This window comes from Mustela lutreola, chromosome 10 (assembly GCF_030435805.1).
Source record: "Mustela lutreola isolate mMusLut2 chromosome 10, mMusLut2.pri, whole genome shotgun sequence".
Classification (NCBI taxonomy): Eukaryota; Metazoa; Chordata; class Mammalia; order Carnivora; family Mustelidae; genus Mustela; species Mustela lutreola.
The window spans coordinates 115,439,144-115,457,020 of NC_081299.1; the positions used below are offsets into that span (position 1 = coordinate 115,439,144).

Below are 17,877 nucleotides of genomic sequence, written 5' to 3' on the forward strand. Positions count from 1 at the left end.
TTCTAACCATGAAACTAAAAGTACACTATATGTTAATGAGATTGAATTTTAATTAAAAAATTTAAAAAGTCAATTGCTTTCGTATATACCAGCAATGTACAAGTGGAATTTGAAGTTAAAGACACAAGACCATTTACATTAGCATACCAAAAAAAATTAATACTTAGGTGCAAATCTAACGAAATATGCACAAGATCTATATGAGAAAAAGTATAAAATTCTGATGAAAGATAACAAGCAAGGTAAGATGTGAAGTGGAAAGTCCATAATCTTGGGTAAGAACACTCAATACTGTTAAGAGGTCAGTTCTTCCCAAACTGATCGACAGACTCAATGCAATCCCAATCAAAATGCCAGGAAGTTATTCTGTGGATACCAACATGTTGACTCTAAAATTTGGATGGAAAACTGGAAAACCAAGAGTCCCAGAGTAGTCAACAAAATATTAAAGAGCGGGGAAAAAAAGGAAATTGAGGATTGCCACCACCCAATCTCAAGACTTACTATTAAAGCTACAGTGATTAAGACAGAAGGTGCCTGGCAAAAGAGACAGGTCCTTGGAACAGAGTGGAGAGCTCAGAAAAACATCCACACACACAGGCAAAGGCAACTCAATGGCAAGGACAGTCTTCAACAAATGGAACCGAACAATGGGACATTGATAAGAAAAAACAAAGAAATGAAAAGAATAAAAACAAACTTTTCACACCTTTCACAAAACCTAAACGTAAAATGCAAAACTTCTTAAAGATGACATAAGAAAAAATGTAGGGATCCTTGGATTTGGCAATGACTTTTCAGATATAAAACCAAAAGCATGATCTACAAAAGAAAAAAATTGATGAGAGGGACTTTGTTAAAATTAAACTTCTCTGTAAAAGACACTGTTAAGAGAATGAAAAGATGGGATGCCTGGGTGGCTCAGTTGGTTAAGCAGCTGCCTTCGGCTCAGGTCATGATCCCAGCGTCCTAGGATGGAGTCCTGCATCCGGATCCTTGCTCCGCAGGGAGCCTACTTCACCCTCTGACTCTGCCTTCCACTCTGTCTGACTGTGCTCACTCTCGCTCGCTCTCTCTCTGACAAATAAATAAATAAAATCTTAAAAATAAAAAAAAAAAGAGAGAGAATGAAAAGACCAGTCACAGAGTAGAGAAAATATCTGCAAAACACATCCATGGTAAAGGACTTAAAATAAGAAATATAATATAAAGATGTCTTAGTAGCAACAAGAAATCAAACCTAATTTAAAAATGTGAAAAGAGCGGTGGCTGGGAAACCCAGTCAGTTAAGCATCTGCCTTTAGCTCAGGTCCTGGGACTGAACCCCACACTGGGCCCCCGGCTCAGCGAGGAGCCTGCTTTTTTTCCCTCTCCTGCTGCCTGCTGCTACCTCTCCGTGTGCTTGTGGTGTTAATAAATAAATAGAATCTTTAAAACAGAAAAAAAAAAGGATCTGAAAAGATGCTCAACTTTGTATGTCATTAAGAAATTGCAAATTTAAACTAGGTACTATTACATATCACGTAGAATATAAAAAATCCAAAGCACTAGTAATACCAAATGCTAGCAAGGATGTGGGACAACCGAACACTCATTCACTGTTTGGTCAGAATGCAAAATGGGAGGCACTGTGTGAGACAGCTTGGCAGTTTCTCACAGAACTAAACACATTCTCACTATAAGATCAGTAATTGTGCTCCTTTGTATTTACCCAAAAGAGCTTAAAACTAGTGTCCACACAAAAACCTGCACACGGATATTTACAGCAGCTTTATTCTCTGAAGCGCCAAAACTTGGAAGCAATCCAATCTCCTTCAATAGGTGAACAGGTACACTGTGCCACACCCACACAACGGATTATTCGACAATTAAAAGATGAATTATTAAGCCACAAGACTTCGAAGAACCTTAAATGCATATTGCTAAGTGAAAGACCAGTTTCAAAGGCTAAATACTATAGGATTCCAACTCTATGGCATTCTGGAAAAGGTAAAAATTAACCAACATTATTTATTTTAATTTATTTTTTAGGTCATCTCTATACCCAATGTGGTGGATAGAACTCACAACCCCGAGATCAAGAGTCAGATGCCCTAGCAACTAAGCGATCCAGGTGCCTCTGAAAAGGTAAAACTCTAGACAGTAAAAACATCCCGGGCTGAGGGGTGAGCGAGGAGGGTGCAGAGAGAGGAGAAGAAACAAATAGATGAGGTACAGGGTTTTTCAAGGCAATGAAACTAGGCTGTAAGATACCAACAGTAGGTAAATAACATTATACATTTGTCAAAACCCACAGAACTTTAGAAAGAGGAGTGAACCCTAATGTAAACCATGGATTATTAATTAATACTGTATCAATGCTGGTTCATCAGTTGTAACACATGTACCACAACAATGTAATACATTAATAATAGGAGATAGTGAAGTTAGAAGAAAAATATCTTCTCTTTGTACTCAGGGGTATTTCCTATCTGAACCCAGTTAAAGTACAAATCCCCCAAAAGGCCAGAAGTTGGTAGATCACAAGAGGTGTTGGAACACAGGAAAATAAATGAGCAAACCAGACAAGCTGCAGGTAATTAAGAACCATTAACCATCAGAGGAGCAGTGACATCACTCAAAATTAAAACCAAGTAGAGTTTAAAAGTTTAGCTACTTTACTAACTAGCTGCAATCAGGGATGGCAAACAAAGACTAATTCAAAGTAACCTGGGAATTAATCATTTAAAACTTACCAATAATCTGAAATTAGTAGCTTTAATGCTATGAAAATTACATGGAATTTGGAAAGATTGAAGTTCTCTAAACTGCCAAGAAGTAAAACACTCCTTCCCAGATACATGGACTTATAAAATCACTATATACTATCTCCACGAGAAGCAGAATCCCCAGAACCATCACTCTGTAAAGATGAGAAGTACTAAGAGGGCATATGAAATTTATGAGCTCTGCCCTGAAACATGTCCCATTTCATCGAGACAAAAAACCAAAATAGTTAAGCACTAATCTGCACACTACATAGGGGTTGAAAGACATAGAAAGTTTGTGTGAGCTCACGTATGTGTGTGTTTCCAACCATTCTTGAAAACAATGGACAACAGAGATGAATAAATGTCCCTGTATATCCCATAAATATTCCTCAAATATTTATCATGCAACTCCAGCTCTGCTCTAAGACCTGGGGACACAGTCATGAAAAGAAAAGACAAGGTCTCTGCTTTTAAGAAGCAGATATTCTAATGAAGAAATGAGAAAATAAATATGTAAACAAACATTATATTAATGAACAGTGATCAAATAGTGATTAATGAATAGTGATCACAGCTAAAAAGAAAACAGGACAGAGTAAAGGTCTGAGTGACAAATGGGATGTATTTTAACTTGGATGAACCAGGAAATATAGAACAATGAGTTGAGATCCAAATGACACAAAGGGGCTAGCCACAGGAAATGTGGGAAGAGTGTTCCCGCCCAAGGTATCAGTATGTATACAAAAATGTCCTTGGAGCTCTTCCCTCCAGCGCCTGCTCTCAAATCTCTGACCCAGCTAGGTGGGGACATAATCTAGGACTTGTGTCTCCCAAAACTCATTCTAAATCTTTGTTCGGTGACTAAATTATTCAAGCTTGAGAAATTAAAAACATATGCTAACAAGATCTTCCCACCATCTACAGAGAAATCATCTTAAAAGCATCATGAAATAGTAACACTGAAATTCTAAAAAACTTCTGTTCTAACATTTTCATCAATTTTATATCAAACTCCTTTGTTGAATTTATATACCCATTTGACATATTTATGAAGAGACAAAAAAAAAAAAAACCTACATTCCGTAAATGTATTTATCCATCTAACAAATATTTGAGTACCTAAATACACTCTGTTCCAGCTGGTTTCTTCTCTTTATCTCTTTTTTTCCCCTCAATTTAACACCAATCATAATCTATGTAGGCTTTTAGTTCGCTTTTCATAATTAATTTCTTGAGCTATTTAAAGGAATTATCCAGTGCTAGAGTTCTCAACACTGGTCACACATTAGAATCACTTAAGGAACTTTTTTTTTTTAAGATTTTATTTATTTGACACAGAGAGAGAGATCACAAGTAGGCAGAGAGGGAGGGAATCATGCTCCATGCTGAGCAGAGTGTCCCATGCAGAGCTCGATCCCAGGACCCTGAGACCATGACCTGAGCTGAAGGCAGAAGCTTAACCCTCTGAGCCACTAAGGCACCCCCTCACCTGAGGAACTTAAAAACAAAAAGCCCAAAGGGCACCTGGCTCATTCAGTCACTGGAGTGTGCAGGTCTTGATCTCAGGGTTGTGAGTTCAAGTCCCATGTTGGGTATAGAGATTACTTAAAAAAAAAAAAAAAAAAAAGAAAGAAAGAGCCCAAGTCCCAGTTTGTGATTAATTTGTTTAAATGTTTCAAGAAATTTGATGCTAAATGTTGTAAGACTAGTTAAATAACAAAAAGATATATTTACATAATACTTCTTGCTCTCAAATTTTGAACAAAGAACTTACTAATAATCAATAACTTAGTAGACCAACATTTTATTTAAATAAGTTTTATGGTACTACAAAGAGTGAATTAGAAAATCAAAAGCAAGGAGAAATGGGCATGATGTGAACATGGGGAAGCAAGAGAAAGCAAGAAAGTATGTGACCGGGAAGCGAATGCTTAGCTCTGAGATCCTTCTCTGAGAGAAGGACAGATTAAAACCTAAAAAGAAAGAAAAGAAGGATCCCATGCACTCAAGGAAAGAGAAGTCCCCCAACATCCCTCCTGCTTTTTCCAATATAAACACACAGCTGGGCCGACTTACCACATCCTGGTTGGTACCGACTTTATCAACTTTTCTATTTAGGCCAAACTTGACCGGTCAATGATGGACGGGCTGTGTGCCAAGTGTACCAGTTGTACAACTGACTGTGTAATGGCTGAAACTGAGAAACCGGGGTGAAAATATCAAGAGGCTCTAAGGATTGCGAAAGAGCCAAGATTCAAATGATTACCACGTACACACAAGACAAACTATGCAGATGACTGCTCAGTACAGAAGTAATTCAGAGTGTTATACTGTGGCATCAGCTGACCCAGACCCAGACCCAGAAGATTGCTGGAGTTCCCATCATGGACATCTCTAACCATATAGATGACACTGAGCAAATGCCAGATGATGATGGAGCCCCTCACTCCTATGTCTTAATAGAGTTCCTCAGCTCTCCTTTACCAACTTTTCCTGTTGCCAGTTCATACAAGCAATTTTCCTTACCCAGTTCCTCTGTTCTGAGCTATGGCTAAAGACACTCACTTTTTTATTTTTTGAAACTGATTATCTTGTACCATTTTACTTTTTGTTGCATCTTTTTATAAATCAGATGACCGCTCACAAGACCAAAAAAAAAAAAAAAAAAAAAAAAAAAGGAATGGAAAGGAAAGATCAAAAGGGAGGACAAAAACAACAAAAAAACAGTTCTTTTTTGCCGGGAAACCTTCTTACAAGTGCCAATCAGATAAACTTTATCTGATGTTACATCGTCACAACTCCTCTACCATCAGGGAAAGTAGTTCACATAAGAAAATTTCTCTATAAAATGAGTTCCAGGCTTACATTCCATATTTGGCTAATTAGAATTTCATTACGATGTCTGTCTCAAACTGATGCGGAAGAGAATGGAATCTTGTCATCAAGATGTGACATCGAACTAAGAACCCACAGGGTAAGCACTCAGCTCCTGTGATACGAAGACAGCTCCTGGGGATGGGCCACCCTGGGCAACAGTGGCTGACCTGCGGGCCTGCGGCTATCTACCATCTGTCACTCTTCCCTCTTCCTCCTCTGTCAGCTGCTATCTCCAGCCACCGTCAACAAAGTCCACCTCAAACAGCCATCACTTCCCTCCGGTCCCATTTACCGTAGCTAAGCTCCAGGCCAGGCACCCAGATCACCAGCCCTGTGGGAACTTCTTCTAAGGTAAGAGGTGGCCCTATTGGTGAAATGCAGGTGCCAAGGCATGCGGACATTGTGCCATCTTCTGCGCTATTCTTAATGTTCTGATTGTCCCACTTCCCTCAGTTCCCACCTGTGGCCTCTGGAAAGGAACATATTACAGTAGGATTTCCAAGGACTGATGCATGGGGGTCAGGAGATCTGGCCTGTGATTGGCCCCAACTAGCTGTGTGGCTTTAAAGGAAGTCATCACACCTCAGGCCTCAGTTTCCTTATCTGCAAGCCAGGATGGACTAGAGTCTTTTCAGAGGAGCCGGCAAAGATCACATAGATAAGCACCACCTCATTATACTAACAAGCAAACAGAAGGCCGGAGGCGAGAGATTTGCCCCAAGTCAGACATAAGCAGGCAGAGAGCAGAGCCGAGGATGGGACCCACATCTGCAGGTCACAGCTAATCAGCCAGCACAGTACAAACAGATCTGAGCAGCTGCTCATTCTTCCCCTTTTCCGTTTTGTCCATCAGAATGCATGCTCCCTGCAAACAAGGACACACAGGACCTGCTTCCTGTCTCAAAATTCCCAGTTCACCCAATTAGAACAGGGAGGAGCCTCAACGACTTACCCCCTCACCCACACACACGGTTCTTTTACCTATGGAACATGAGGGTACATACATTCACCGTCCAGAGGGCTCCTGCCTTCACTTCTCATGGAAAAGGTCATCATGTGCCTACCCGGGGTGCCAACGAAGCCACAGGTTCCAGAGAGGAACTGACACAGAGAAGTTCGAAGGAGGCAGACTGGCTCAGCGCAGAAAGAAACTGTCTACCAAGGAAAACTACCCCATGGGGGACTGATTCTCTTTGAAATACGTTCGAGTGCATGGGAAAATGGTTTTTCAAGAGCTGGTGGACTGACCAGTCACCTGGTACATACAAGATCACATCCGCATTCTGACAAGAGTGGCTTGCCTGCAGTGTAGACCAGGGGCCAGAAAGACAAGGAAGGCGCATGGAGACTGGGTGAGAAGCTTCTACGGTGTGATGGCAAGGGCGCGCTGCAAAGGTACGAGAAGAGATGGAAAGAAGTATATGGACTCAAGAGGTTTAGGAAGCGAAATCCACAGGACTTGGTGTGACAGACTAGAGTTTGGAAAGGTGACAGAGTAGGAGTTGACTTCTGGTTTTCCGACTCCAGGCTAAATGGATGAAGTGTTTACCGAGAGAGGCAATAGAATAAGAAAGGTGGTTTTCAGTGGAGGAGGTGCTCATGAATTCCGTCTTGAACCTGATGAGTCTGAGGGGCCACAGACACATCCGAGAAGAAAGGTCAGCAAGTCCGATACACAGAACTGGTGCTCAGGAGGCGTGTGAGCCAGAGACAGGAATCTGCCTGACCTGCTGATAGGTGGTCATGAAGCTGCACAAAAGGTCATCTAGGGAAAGAAAGGAACACAGGGCTGAACCCATAATCAGCATTCAGTGGCTACCAGGAGCATGACTTTGCACAGGAGACACATCAGAGAGGTAGAAGAAAGACAGGAAGCAATGCAGAGCATTTGGTCTACTGTGATGTCGAGTAAGGAGACAGAGAAAGGTCAGGTGCGCTGACTTAGAAACAGTTTTGGTAAGAACTCTTTAGTGGAACGACAGGGCCTGAAGGGTGGAAGGTGGGAAAGTCAAGTCAACCCCTGAGCACTGGCTGTGATGCGCGACAGTGACAGGGCAATACCTAGAGGTGGGGCAGTCAAGTGGGAGAGGATCAAACAGGAGCGCATGATGGGAAGGAGTGCAGGGGAGAGGATCCTCGCAGGCTCCTGGAAGGGCAGGAGGGCATGGACTCCAAGCCAGAGTGAAGACTGAACCCGAGGAGGAAGGAGAGCCCCTCCCTGTACCAGGTGAGGAGGAGAAGGGGACAAATACAAGAATGGGATCATGATCAGCACGATGGAGGAGGTCCCGTGGGGTGGCTGCTAATTTTTCTGTACGACTGGAGATGAAGTCATATGTTGAGATGGAAGAGGAAGGCTACATGTGATGTCAATAGCACACCCATGTAAATGGTCTAATTTATCTGTTATGACACTTTCTCCCCCTACTACCAATACGTTATGTCCTGCTTATCTCTTAGTTGGCTGTCAACCCAAAGGATTTTCGTATTTCTAAGCCGACAAAGTATGATGTTGCCAGTGCCTTTGCCCCAGGTGACCCTTCCCCATCTGCCATTCCTGCACTTTGATCACCTACCTCTTTTGCATACCTTTCCCCTTCTATTTCTCATTAGATCTCATAAACATGACTTTTTAAGTAGTCTCCTGCCACCAGTCAGCTCGAACTCAACAGATATGACCATGCAACATCCTGCTGTAAACCTGACTGCAGCTCTACCATGAAGACTGCATCAACGTGGACCCCTCAATGTATGCAGTGTCCAAGGTGCAACCCACAGCCCCACCCCATCTCCCTTTACCATCCCAGTCTCATTCCAAAATGTGCCAAACAAGACACCTATGTAGAAATACAACCCTGCCAGCAAGCTCTCCACTCATTTCTGCCTCGGAACTGTAACTTAACAAAACATCTCTCTGACGGAAACACAAATTGCATATAACCTTTATCTCCAGCAGCCACATAGAAGATCAATACCACTTTACACAGAACAGCTGTTCTATGTATTTTCCTTCTATGTATGAAGGGGTCACGTTCATTAACACTACAAATTGTACATTATATTCAGAAATGTCAGAGCCTTGAAAGAATATGGAATTGCTGGCATTCTAGCCACTTTCCCAGTTTGCTCTCTTCCTACCTCTAAGTCCTACTTTAGAACTGCTATTTTGAGATTTCTATTTTCCGAAGCTGCTTTGACCAAAGGCATTCTGTCAGCTCAGAGTGAGAAAGATGGCGGGGCAAGGAAGTGCGAGAAAATGCTAGTGTTAGGCTCAAAGAAAGCCTGACGAAGTCCAAAGACAGACAAGCTAAAGAGACTTCCGTGCTTTGAGATTCTTTAAGTCTGTGTGTGTGCCTTTTCTTCTTCCAATGACCTCTCTCCTCATCACGTGTCGTTCATTAACAAAAGGTTTCTGGATCCGAGAATTCACTCTGTGCTCTCCTTCAGACACTCCATTCAATTTACACCTTTTATTACAGTGGCTTAACATCACCATACAAGAACAAGAGTACAATATACCTTCGTCTAGGCATCCCTACATATTAAAAATGATATGGCCACACTGCAGAGGATCCAGACATAAGCACTTTTTTAAAAAAAATATTTTATTTATTTATTTGACAGACAGAGATCACAAGTAGGCAGAGAGGCAGGCAGAGAGAGAAGTGGAAGCAGGCTCCCTGCTGAGCAGAGAGCCCGATGTGGGGCTCGATCCCAGGACCCTGGGATCATGACCTGAGCCGAAAGCAGAGGATTTAACCCACTGAGCCACCCAGGCGCCCCCAGACATAAGCACTTTTAAAGCCAGAGTTTGGGAGATGTGATCTGAATGCAAGTATCAAAAAGGAACTAGCTGGTTAACCCAAAAAAGAAAAAAACATATTATGACTTGAAGCCATAAAAAAGTAAGAAATTCAAACTCTTTTCAGAATTTTAGGTACCTACAGAGCCAAAACTTTTTAACACTGAAACCAGCTACTAAATCCCAATCCTTAGAAATTAAACATATACGTTTTGATAGTTTAAGTACAGACCCAGAGGGATACAGAAAACAGATAAAGCTCCTCCTGGCTCTGATTCAAACCTTGGGACATTTTCAAGGCTATGTCTGATGAACCTTTCCTGTCAGTAAAGTCTTTTCAGTTTAAATTTCTATTCTGTAAGTTTATGTCCTACAGTTATCTGCTGCCAGCTTCAGGCTGACCTCACCAAGAGAAGTAGGGCAACTTTAGAAAAGGAGCTTGGTATGCTTTGTAGTACTGGACCAGAACCAGTAACGACAGTACAGTCTTTCAGATTTCTCATTCCGGGAGCTTAAGACGAAAGTCAGGCATAAACGTTAGGTTAAGTGCCTTTTTGACCCGATTCCTGGTAAGTACGTGTATTCAGAGATGTGTTCAACGCACAGTCGCTCAGCTTCTAGGCACAAGGCACTGGGAGGCTTCTGTCAGGCCGGGGGAGCGGCGGTCTGACTGTGCCGCACGGTACCAGAGGCGGGTCCTACGCGTCCGGGGCTTTTACGTTTAGCTCAAAACCACTTGCCCTGAACTTTCAGGCCTTTTCATTCAATGTGCACGATTTCACAGGAGTGCTTTCTCCAGGCTGCACCTAGCCCACCCGAGGCCAAGAGACTCACTGTGAAGTGCAGTGAGGTCCCCGCCGAGGACCCGTCCGGGGCAGGGACGGCCCAGGAAGCCCGCAGGAGAAGCCCGAGGAGAGGCCCCGGAGGGCCAAGGAGGGCAGGCCACCCACGGCCCGGCTCCGGGGAGCAGAGCCCAGGTGCGCACCTTCATGAACTCGTCCTTGTCGAAGCAGAGCGTGTCCAGCCCCTTGGGCAGGTTCATCCTACTTCTCTCCATCCCGCCGGCCGCCGCCTCTCAGCACCGACACTCGAGCGAGGAGAAAAGGTAGGAGGCTGCGCTCCCCGACGCTACCGGTGAAGCCACGGCGTTTCCACCGCACAGAAGGCACTGCTTCCTCCAACATGGCAGCGTCCGCGCCTCGGCCAATGAAAGAGGATGCCGCAGGCCCGCCTGCGCCTGCCTCCGCCAAGAGAGGGGTGCAGACCGCTGCCGCTGAGCCAGCAGGTGATGCTGCCCCCATGCGGCAGAGGGCGACACTACAACCTCGCGTAAGTTTCTGCGGAGCAGCCGGGACGCTGGTGATGCTGGGTGAGCGGGAGAGGGGGGGCGGGGAGGGTCAGGGGCGCTCCCTCCCCACCTCGCCCTTTCCCTCGGAAAATCGGCCTGCGAGCCTCTTCCAGGACCTTCTCCCGAGATTGTCCCGCGGGAAGCACAGCCGTGGCCAGATGCTGGCCCTTTACTTCTGCGGCCGATTGTCCAGAGTGGGGGGCGCGTCCCGGTGTCAGGCCTCCGGTCCCCGTGCGCCGCCCCTGCAGCCGCCTGGGCGAGGAGGCCTCTGTGGGAACCCGGCTTCTGCCCTTAGCCCCGGCACCCACCTGCGAGCGTGGCTTCTCCCCCGCCGAGCTTGGCTCCAGCGATCAGTAGGGAGGAAGGTGGTCAGCTGGCAGCCTCGGGTCGTCAGGGCAGCTCCCAGCTCCACTTTGGCTCAGCTGCGGGGAGGCCACAAGTTTGGGTTCTCAGAGCTCTTAAAGAGTCACCTTGCTACCGGCTGACAAAACGCAGCCGACAAGTAGATGTGGGAGCATGTTTATGTCCAGTCCGCTCTAGAATGGGCGGAATCCTGTGTTTGTGGCTAGCGTTGGTTCGATCGCCACACCTGCCCCCAATTTCCGAGACCCCCTCCTCCTCCTGCCATCCACCCCACATTTATTTTGAGATTTTTCTTTTCTCTTCCCTTGCTCTTTCTCCCACTGTCCTCACCTTTAGTGGGAATGTCATGGTCAAATGATGATTCATTTCTCTTTTTTTTTTCTCCGTGAGGCTCTGACAGCTCAAACCACAGATCTCATGTGAGCCCTTCAGGCTGCAGCTTTGCTGTAGTAGCCCAGGCCTGGGCTGCCCCTCCCAATGCTGTGATCTCCCAGAGATAGCACAAGCAGTCCTTAGAAAGGGATGGGACACAGCAAGACAATGGCTTACAGTGAGTCTTGCATTCGAGTCACTCCAAACGGGAAACTGGTCACTTTTTTTAAAACGTGAGTACAGGGAAGCCTGTTAAGCAGCTGCCTTCGGCTCAGGTCATGATCCCAGCGTCCTCGGATAGAGTCCCACAAGGGCTCCTTGCTCTGCAGGGAGCCTGCTTCTCCCTCTGCCTCTGCCTGCCATTCTGTCTGCCTGTGCTCGCTCTCCCCCTCCTCTGATAAATAAATAAATAAATAATCTTTAAAACCTGAGTACAGAATCTAAAACAATACATTCCCTAGCGTGGGCCTGGCAAGGCCTTGTTGAGGAAAACGTTCCCAGTCAATATCCAGAGACTATGACTGGTAGGATGAGAGCTGGAATCTTATTTGGAGAATCAGAATAAATTGCCAGGGGAACAACTATGAAAGTGCATTCTATGCCCTGTTGTGGTCATTTGTATATAGGGAATGAAAGCCTCATTATTTGGTCTTTGTTTGTTTACTCTTATTATGAAAATTCTCAAGCACACACCAAAATGTGTAGAGCAGAAGGATCCCGGCCCTTCTGAGTACTTATCACTCTGCTTCCCCAACTGTTTCAAAGGCCCTCCTCCTTCTACTTCCCCCAAAGTGGCTGTATTTTTGCTTTTGGGGAGGGGGGAGGTTTGGAATATATTTTAAAGTAAATCCCAAACATCACATCATTCCCTGCTCCCCAAATACCTTGGTTTACACATCAAAGAAGGAGGAGGAAGAGGTGGAGGAGGGGAAGACTGAGAAGGAGGAGGGATGAAGAAGAGAGATTTCCGCACAGGCCCACTATGCCAGAATCAATAGGTCTAATAAGCTATTCCGATTGGCTCTGAGAGGCATGACTTTTAGCCTCTCAGACTTTTAGGACCACAGTGCTAATAAGCGACAAGGGCAAATTCAGGCAGCGCAAACAGCAAGGCCCACACTCATCACCAAGGCACCGAGGGGGGGGGGGGCAAGAGTGCCAGACCGACGAAACAAAGTTGTCTGGGAACCCCACCTGCCCTAGAAGTCCAGATGAGCGAGTAGTTGAACTGTTTTTTGCCTTCATTGTCATTCCTTTCTGAAATTATTGCCGGCCTTTGGTAAAGACATGAACCTGAGCTTGTGCAGCCTGGGGTTCTGATCTTGGGGTTGCTGAAGAGAGTAGGTGCCAACAAAGAATGAAAATCCCTGCTGCCTGTTCTCCTTCCAAGAGTAAGGAGGGAACAGTCAAGAGCCCATACAGTTCACTGCCACTTGGAGCCCTGGCTGTGGCAGTGGCGTGGCCCACCAAAGCCAGGAGCAACAGGCAAGACCCCAGACCCCAAATGCTAATGGAACACCCTGGGGAGGACGAAGGAAAGGCAGAGAGTCAGCGGAAACCTTCCCAAAGGACATTTCCCTCAGTTTCATCTGGGAGCTGACATTCAGCTGGTACACACCCCTTCAGTCACACAAAGTTTGGTGACTAGCCTCTGGCCAGAACCTGCGGTGTGTCTCCCTACCCTGAACCCTTCCCAAGATCCCTACCATGGCCTCACGGTCCAGGCACTGGGCATGTAACACTTGACTCTGCAGGGGTCCCCGGGCCAGCTTTTGGTTAGTTAGTTGTCCGCGCTGTTAAAGATTTGACTACTGTTACATGTTTGACTCTCGTCTTTGGTGATGGTACCTATTTCATAGGAAATAGAAGCTGGAATCCAGGAAACAGGCTGGAAGATTAAATTAAAAAGTGGATACAAAGCTTCTAATCAGAGCCAGACACAATCAGTGATCAACTATATCCCAGTCTCTCCCCTCTTCTCTGATATGTACTTTCCTTAATGAGGAATGAGACTTTAAGTTGACTTTTTTTTTTATCTTCAAGTCTCTCTCTCTCGATTCCCTAACTTCCCTCTCTTGCCTTCATTTCATCCTAGAACTTGTGCCCACGACTTCTTTTCTAAGTAAATATTAACCCCCTTTGACTCTGAATCTCTGGAAGATTCTCAGTTCCCTATTTTTGCTGGCACTGTGACAGGTCCTCATTTCTCCTTCCCACTCCTCTCTATTTATAGTTTTCACATTTTTTTTGGCAGGTTGGCTACAGAACACTCAAAAATTGCAAAGAGAAATATTGTGTTCTGGAAATTCGCCCGAGCATTTTTTTTCCAATATCGTCCTTATGCTCTTCTGATCCTCTCTTGAACTGTTGGACTAAAGCAGCTGACGCTTCCACCAGCAACCAGAGTCATCCTGTCCACTACTGTGGGACCAGAGGGTTTCCATTTGGAACTGCAGACTGAGCCTAAAGTCTGGTGGCCCTTTGGTGCCAGGATAGCAGGTATGGGATGGGTGGGACATGGAGTACAAGCATCATGGTAGAGGTCTCCATTCGACCAGGAAAGCTCACAATGAGCCAACAGGTCCATTTCAACATCTTCTGTATTTTCCTTATAACCTGTTTCATTCCAGAGTGGATTTGAGATCATTTAATTTGATTCTTAAATATTTCCCATTCCAACCGGAAACAGACTCATTCTAGGGGCTCCCAAATTCTGCCTCATCTTCCTAATCAGTTAGTACCCCAAATTGGGTATGATAGTGCCAGAACATTCTTCCATGTGTATTTTATAACAGACTAGTATTTTATTAGTTTTTTTTTTCAAACTAATAAGAATAAGGGTAACTTTTTTTTTTAAAGCATAGGCAAAATCACGAAAGACATTGAAATGAACCTAAAAGATTATACTGTCTTCCAAGGGAAAACAGGTGTTGTCTCATGTACCCTTCTGGGCTGACCAATTCTATGGGACATTCTGTGCCTTTCTTGTCTTTGAGCTATTTTCAACTCTATAGATTGTACATAATTGATTTGGATGCAGATGATCTTGTCTAGCTATATTTAAATGAATTTTGTCCACTGGAAGTACAGTTGACCCCCTTTCCTTTGGTAGAAGGCAGTTTTGCATCCATTTGCATTCTATTTGCATATCTATTTGCATCTATCAAAGCAAATTCGTTTAAGTATTACTGATTGTATATGTGTCTGCCTGGAGATTTTTGCTTGAAATGGTGGTAACATCTTAGTGGTTCCCGAGCTAATGAATGAATTAAACAAAATCCCTTCAGGCATTCATCTCATATTTGTAAAATGGTCCTTATTTAATCTTTTTGAGAAAATGATACACTAGCAAACCATGACAAGATTCTTGTAAATGAAAAGTGCAATGAAATCAAATCAGAATGAATTTTAGAATTACCTTCAATGTGGCCCATGCTATGCCAGAGGCAGAGAATGAATGAGTCTCAAAGCCATGGCTTCTGGCCTCCAGAAGTTACAATAATATGTGTCAACATTGGCATGCCTGAGAAATGCATGTGACTTTCCCATCAGGGTTTCCCCGGGGGTTCAGTTAACCTTTCTCTTCCAAGCTACCCTCTCTTGTAGTGATATCAACTGTGCCCTTGGTTTCAGCTCCTATTCCCTAGCCAACATCTCTCCCACTGATACATGACCATCTGTTTCTTTCCTACCCACCAGGCCCGTGTAACTGACTACCTACTCATGCTATTTCACTGATGTCCCACCTGTGCCTCAAAACCCAGCATGTTCAAAACTTGATTCATCATCGTTTCTGAAAGAACGGCTTATCCTCTTTTGTTTTGTTTCTTTAGAAATGATTCTACCAATGCCATTGGCATGCACCAGAAACCAGGAAGGAATCATACAGCTGAGCCAACCTGATGTACTTTAAAACACTTGACCACAATTCTCCAGTGGATACTCAACTCTGGCTTCAAACTCCCTTGTCTCTCCGGTGAGTTTGCTTTCCCTCTAATGGATGACCGTTTCACACCTTCAAGAATTGCCTCAACAATCCCTACCCCCACCTCTACTGAACTATGTCACCTCACTCCCAGCTCCTGTCCTAGGGATGAGGGAGCAGAAGGCAAGCTGAGGACAAAGCAGAAGCTGGCGCCCTACACCCTCTCCCCATGCCATATGTGTAACATTCCTCATGCACTCCCGGCTGCCCTAAAGGAAAAACGATGCTTAACTGATAGAGATCCCAGTCCTGCAGGACAGGAGTCTCCCTCCATCTACGAATGTCCTAGCGACTTACAAGGAAGGAAGAAGCTTTCTCATCAATAGCCTGACTTCCAGACACCCATACCTCAGTTTCCGGAAGTCCTAACATCATTCTCCCCTCCATAAAATTGAGGGAGGCTAAGGGGGAGGGAAGTGTAATAAAACTGAATTTTTTCTAAGCCCAAAGCCCACTGACAAGGATGTGTGATAGGAGGAATGTAACATATCTCCAGGAAACTCCCAGCTGTCTTCATGCTTTCCCTCATTAGAGGCAAAAACAGCCTTGACTTGACAATAACCAGGTCTCCCTTATCCTGAAATTCTTCTTTAGCATATGACAGTCCATCTGGACACCCCATTTGTCCTCACCTTCCTCAGCTCCCAGTCAACCATGCCTCTGTCTGAGCAGCTCTTTCTTCCCCTGGGTCCTGTCCCTGTGTTCTAATAAAACCACCATTTGCACCTAAGACGTCTCAAGAATCCTTTCTTGGTCATCGGCTCTGAACCTCACCCCACCAAACCTCACCTGTGTTCCAAAACTTCATCACTAGTGTCACACTTCAAGAAAATAAAAGCCCCTTGTGCAGGAATTTCCTTATCTTACCACCACCCAATCAAATCTATACCTACATTTGTATCCATTTTTAATTTGTTTTTAGACATTTACTCAACAAATATTTAGTCAGTACCTACTGTGTGCTACACACTGCCCTGAGTGTTTGTAAATCTGTGGCGAACGACACAGAAAAGTCCCTGGCATCATGGAATTTACATGGTAATTGGAGAAATGTACAAGAAACACAGAAAGAGTTGAAGACAGAGCAGGTTTATTGAAAAGAGCAGACATCCCCAGCTGGGGTTTGTTCTTCCTTGTGCCTGGGATTTGTTCCCTCCAGCCCTCTCCAGGACTCCACTCCCAGAGTCAATATCAAGTTCTTGTTCCAATGGATCCTTCCAGTCAGAAGACAAATGACCTTTTTCTTAAAAACAAAAGGAAAAAACCCAAAACAAAGACTTCCCTTAACCTTCTACCTTCCTATAACAACCTCCATATTTCTCTCCCCACCTCATTCCCAGCATAGCTTGTAAAATATTTGTCTACACCTGTGGGTGTAGGGTACCATGTCCCCAAGGGTAGTTGAAAAATCTCTATAAAGAATCCTTATGTGCAGATCATTTTAAGGGAGTCCATTTCCAGATCCAAACTCCATGTGTGCTTTGTAGGATAGGTGATATACCCATTATTGGGTCTGATATCAGGATACTCCTCTCCTTCCTAGAAGATCAAGACACTCCTCTCAGATCTTATTAGAGTGTAGGACTTGGGCTGATACCAAAGTTGAAATACCAATTTTGTTTCAAATAATGCCCTTCTGTGGGCAGTCCTGAGGCTCCGCCTTTAGAGCTTCCTCTCCTTATTAAGGGTAAAGGTTAACATCGGAAAGGGGATTAGGGCAGATGTTGGAAGTGCTCTGACATCAGAATAACAATCAGTTTTGGTTAGTGACACTCAATCCTTAATATTTAAATTAAACTACATATTTTTAGGGACATAATAGGAAAAAGCACAAGTAAGGATTTTAATGGTTTCATTCCATTCCAGTGTGGTTTGGGGAATAAAATAACAGAAAATGAGACTGTTCTGCTTTAAAAAAAAATCAACTTGTAGCAGGCAAATGTTATTCCAATGACGTCAATTTTTTCCTATCTCATTTTCTTTTTAAAGATTTATTTATTTATTTGGTAGAGACACACACACACACACACACAGAGAGAGAGAGAGAGAGAGAACACAAGTAGGGAGAGCCGGGGAGGGAGAAGCAGGCTTCCTGCTGATCAGGAATGTGGGACTTCATCCCAGGCCCCTGGGATCATTACCTGAGCCAAAGGCAGCTGCTTAGTGACTGAGCCACCCAGGTGCCCTCTACCTCATTTTTTAAATGTTTAATATTTTCAACACCTAGTTAATAAAATATACATATATTGTGATGAAAAGTTTATGATTAAAAAGTTTCAGATGTCCACTTAAAAATGTGCAAGGTGTGTGAATTCTCTTAGGCGGTCCATGCACCATACACGCCTATCACTAGCAAACGTGGATGTACTCGGTGTCTCTA

General features: G+C 44.3%; 1 protein-coding gene across 6 annotated transcripts in view; it reads right to left on the bottom strand.

Moving 5' to 3' along the window:
* The window catches only part of LOC131810151 (conserved oligomeric Golgi complex subunit 2-like), a 29,192-nt gene extending 18,578 nt beyond the window's left edge, over positions 1-10,614 (bottom strand). For 5 of the 6 annotated variants that reach the window (XR_009345448.1, XR_009345450.1, XR_009345447.1 and 2 more), the window contains exon 1: positions 10,415-10,614. Coding sequence is in view for 2 of the 6 variants with exons in the window: in XM_059137759.1 (XP_058993742.1) it covers positions 10,415-10,486 (72 nt within the window). In the remaining 4 variants the exon portion in view is untranslated. The other variant, XR_009345449.1, reaches the window with a different exon arrangement.
* Positions 10,615-17,877: the final 7,263 nt, after the last annotated feature.